This window comes from Myotis davidii, unplaced genomic scaffold (assembly GCF_000327345.1).
Source record: "Myotis davidii unplaced genomic scaffold, ASM32734v1 scaffold244, whole genome shotgun sequence".
Taxonomy (NCBI): domain Eukaryota; kingdom Metazoa; phylum Chordata; class Mammalia; order Chiroptera; family Vespertilionidae; genus Myotis; species Myotis davidii.
This window is the reverse complement of record NW_006294993.1, coordinates 1,399,492-1,402,810: the sequence shown is the minus strand read 5'-3', so window position 1 is coordinate 1,402,810 and position 3,319 is coordinate 1,399,492. Positions and strand designations below refer to the sequence as shown.

The window sequence follows — 3,319 nt, the reverse complement described above, 5'->3', positions numbered from 1 at the left end:
GGTGAGTAGGGGTGGCGGGGCGGCGGGCTCGCCTGGTGCTGCAGGAAGAAGATGATCCCACTGTAGGACACCAGCCGCAGCTCCTGCTCGAAGCGCTTGGTGTGGCTGATCTGACTCTCCACTTTGATGCGGGCAAAGCCAGAGCCCTCCAGGTAGGAGCCGTCTGTGAGCCATGGGTCTCCAGTGGACTTGGTGCTGCAGGTCAGAGGTCAGTCAGTGGGGAGTGGGCCGAGGAGGGTGAAGGGCGGGCCCAGGCCGTACATACCGTGCACAAGGCTTATCCACAGCTGTGTTGAGCTGGAAGGTCTTCTCGAAGTCGTAGAGACTGACCACCGCCTCGTTGAGGGTGCCCATCTCAATGCAGCCCCGGTAGCGGGGGAAGCGGAGGGGCTCTGGGGGCTGCGGGCACAGCACCTAGTCAGGGCGCCTCCCCCCACGAGGCAGGCCCCAGGAGGGGCTCTGGCTGAACAGACCCACTGAAGCCAGAAGCCCAGCAGGACTCGCTGGGACAAGAGTGCAGAGGGGTGGCCGAGTGGCTCACCGTGAAGTTGCTGGGGTAGCCCCCCACATAGAAGACAAAGTCGTCAGGCTGCAGGCTGAGCAGCCCCTCGGCCCCAGGGGCCACGGTGTCGCCCTTGGTCTCGTGGCTCATCTGTTTCTCCACAGTGACAGACATGTGGCCAAACTGCAGGGTCCTGAGGGCAGAGCGAAGGGGTTGGGGCGGACATGCAGCCTGCCGGGGGGCGGGGGAGGACGGGGCAGGCCTCCCACCTCTCAAGGCTGATGGCTGCAAATTCCTCCCCAATGTTCTCGTCAATGCTGAGGGTCGCGGGGCCTGCGTCCCCCAGGCGGTATACCCAGTGCACCTTCTGGTTCCGCAGAGCCACACCCATGTAGTCACCAGTGGCCTGTGGTGGTGGGAGACTCAGTGGGACCGGAACCCAGTGTGGCCCACCCACTCCAACCTGGTGCCCATCTCTACCCAGCCTGCCAAGCTGGCCCAGTACCTGGCGGCTGCCCATATAGAGCACAAACTGATCCTCAGAGACCTGGTCGGACGTTGGCTCTGGGCTCTGGAGGTAGAACTTGAGGGCAGTGTAGGCAGCAAGGTCAGCGAGGTCCCGAGGGGCACGCAGCTGCACCCCCGAGCGCCCGTTGAACTTCATGGACACCTTGACCTGTGTGCAGGGTGCATGGCCCATCAGCATCCAACACCCAGCCCCCCAGACGCCCCCCTTCTGGCGCTCGTGCCCACCTTGCTGGCAGCTCCCCGGGCCTGGGCAATGAGCTCCCGCACACGGCCGATGCTGGCGGACAGGGCCAGGCTGGCATTGTGCCCCCCACGGTTCTCCAGCAGGTTCAGCTTGGCCAGCAACTGTGGCAGCGTCTTCTCCAGGGTGGACACTGCAGGGGGGAGGGGGGAAGGGGATGTGGCCCGAGAGCCCCGCTTCCCCTGGCCCACTTGCTCTCACGGGTGCTGCGTGCCCGGGGGGCCCACCTGAGCGGCCGGCGTCCAGCACCACCTGCCCCAGGTCCTGGCTCTGCAGACCCCCGTACTGGCCTTGCCACTGCTCCAGGTTTCTCTGCATGTCTCGGAGCCGGGACTGCACTCGGGCGGCCGTGTCCTGGGCTCTGGTGGCCACAGCCTTGGCGTGAGCAATCTTCTTGCTGGTCTCGTCTGTGGCCGGCAGTGGGCAGGCTTCAGCAGGGTCAAGAGAAGACCCTCCTGGCCTCCCCTCCCCTCCGCTCGGGGACATCACCAAGTCTCCTCCACTAGGAATAGCACCGGGGGCACCGAGGACGTGGAAACCCACCCTCCCTCCCCCACCAGATGGCTTCTCCGTGCCAGCCTCTTGGGCCAGAGCAGGGTCACCCTGATGCCTCCGCTCAGCCCTGTCTCCCCATAGCCACCACTGCCACCCCCAGGCCATGCTCATCTCCCCTGTGGCCCTGCCAGAGCCCCTGCGCCCCATGGCCACGCTCACGATGATGCTCTGCCCTGGGCGGCCACAGGGATTCCTCCAAAGCCAGTCAGCTATGGCTCCTCTGCCGCGAGCCGCCTGGGCTCTGCCACCCCGAGCCTCCACCTGGCTCTCCTGCTACACCAGTCCCCTTGCACCCCCATCCACCTCCGTGCCTGCCTACAGACTGTACCTTCCCCGGTGTCCCAGCATCCTGACCTCTCTCCCCCGTAATTTCTCTCCAAAGCACTTCCTGTCCCTTCCCAGTTTTCACTTGTTACTTGGGTCTATTTTGTTTGGTGTTTGTCTCCCGACCAGAGGCGGGTCTCCAGGTCCAGGTTGCCTCCTTCGGGGTTCTCTTCAGCTGTCCTGGTCACCATTTTGCATGGCACAGGGGGGGATGTGCCCCCACCACAGAGCCCTCTGGGGCAGGGCTGGCTGGAGTGGCCGGGCAGGTGTCTGCTCACCTCTGGGGACAAGCAGTGAGGGCAAGGGCAGGAAGGAGGCGCAACCTACCTGTGTCCATAGCCAGCATGGCCTGCACCTCCTGCACCCGGGCTGCCAGCTGCTCCTTCTTGGCCCGGGTATCACGGAGCTGGGTCCCCGTGCCCTGGAGGGTGGCCCTCACTGCAGAGAAGGCAGCCATAGCACCAAGGAGCCCCCACCCCCAGTGCATGTGTGCAGCCCACTTTGGCTCCCCTGACCACAGAGGTCTAAGGCGGGCCTGACCACTGATAGATGAAGACATCCAGTCAGCAGGGCTCTGGCTCAAGGGGAGGGGTGAGAGCACCCTGAGTCTCAGGGCTGCCTCCCAGTCCCACAGCAAATATGTAATCCTCCCCATTTTATAGACGAAAACATGGAGGCTCAGAAAAGCCAAGCCATTACCCACAATTCTAGCTAAAGGGGGACCCTTCCTACTCCCCGCCTGCCCTTTCTCATCCAAAAGTCTGCCATGCACACAGCCTCCAGCCAGGGCAGCAGGAGGAACCATCAGCTGGTCCCGTGCCCTCTGCCCTCCACAGCCCCAGGGTGGACACACCAAGCCAGTGGGGAGCAGGGTCCCCATAAGGGGCAGCTGCCACCGGAACAATGCACAAACCCACACATGTGCCCAGAAGCTGAGGGTCCCTGCAGAGCCCAGCACTCACCGCGGCCCAGCCTCTGCTGCTCCCTGAGAACAGCCTGCTCCAGGGCACTGCTGTTGGCCCGCAGCTCCCGGGCTCGGGGCGCCAGGCCCTGCTGCACCGCCATCTGCAGACATGGGCACAGGGCACACTTCATACCCATGCAGTGGGAGCAGCAGGGCAGGGGCAGGGGCAGGGGCAGGGGCAGGGGCAGGGGCAGGGCCAGGGCCA

General features: G+C 64.7%; 1 protein-coding gene across 1 annotated transcript in view; it reads right to left on the bottom strand.

Annotated features, from left to right (window-relative positions):
* Positions 1–3,319, bottom strand: part of LAMA5 (laminin subunit alpha 5) — a 45,901-nt gene that overhangs the window by 4,115 nt on the left and 38,467 nt on the right. The window contains exons 57-65 of the mRNA XM_015567674.1: positions 3,113–3,215; positions 2,478–2,588; positions 1,499–1,678; positions 1,256–1,404; positions 1,008–1,178; positions 772–908; positions 542–695; positions 266–399; positions 24–195 (exon numbers count right to left, since the gene is read on the bottom strand). Of these exons, the coding sequence (XP_015423160.1) occupies positions 24–195; positions 266–399; positions 542–695; positions 772–908; positions 1,008–1,178; positions 1,256–1,404; positions 1,499–1,678; positions 2,478–2,588; positions 3,113–3,215 (1,311 nt within the window). The remainder of the gene's footprint in view (positions 1–23; positions 196–265; positions 400–541; positions 696–771; positions 909–1,007; positions 1,179–1,255; positions 1,405–1,498; positions 1,679–2,477; positions 2,589–3,112; positions 3,216–3,319) is intronic.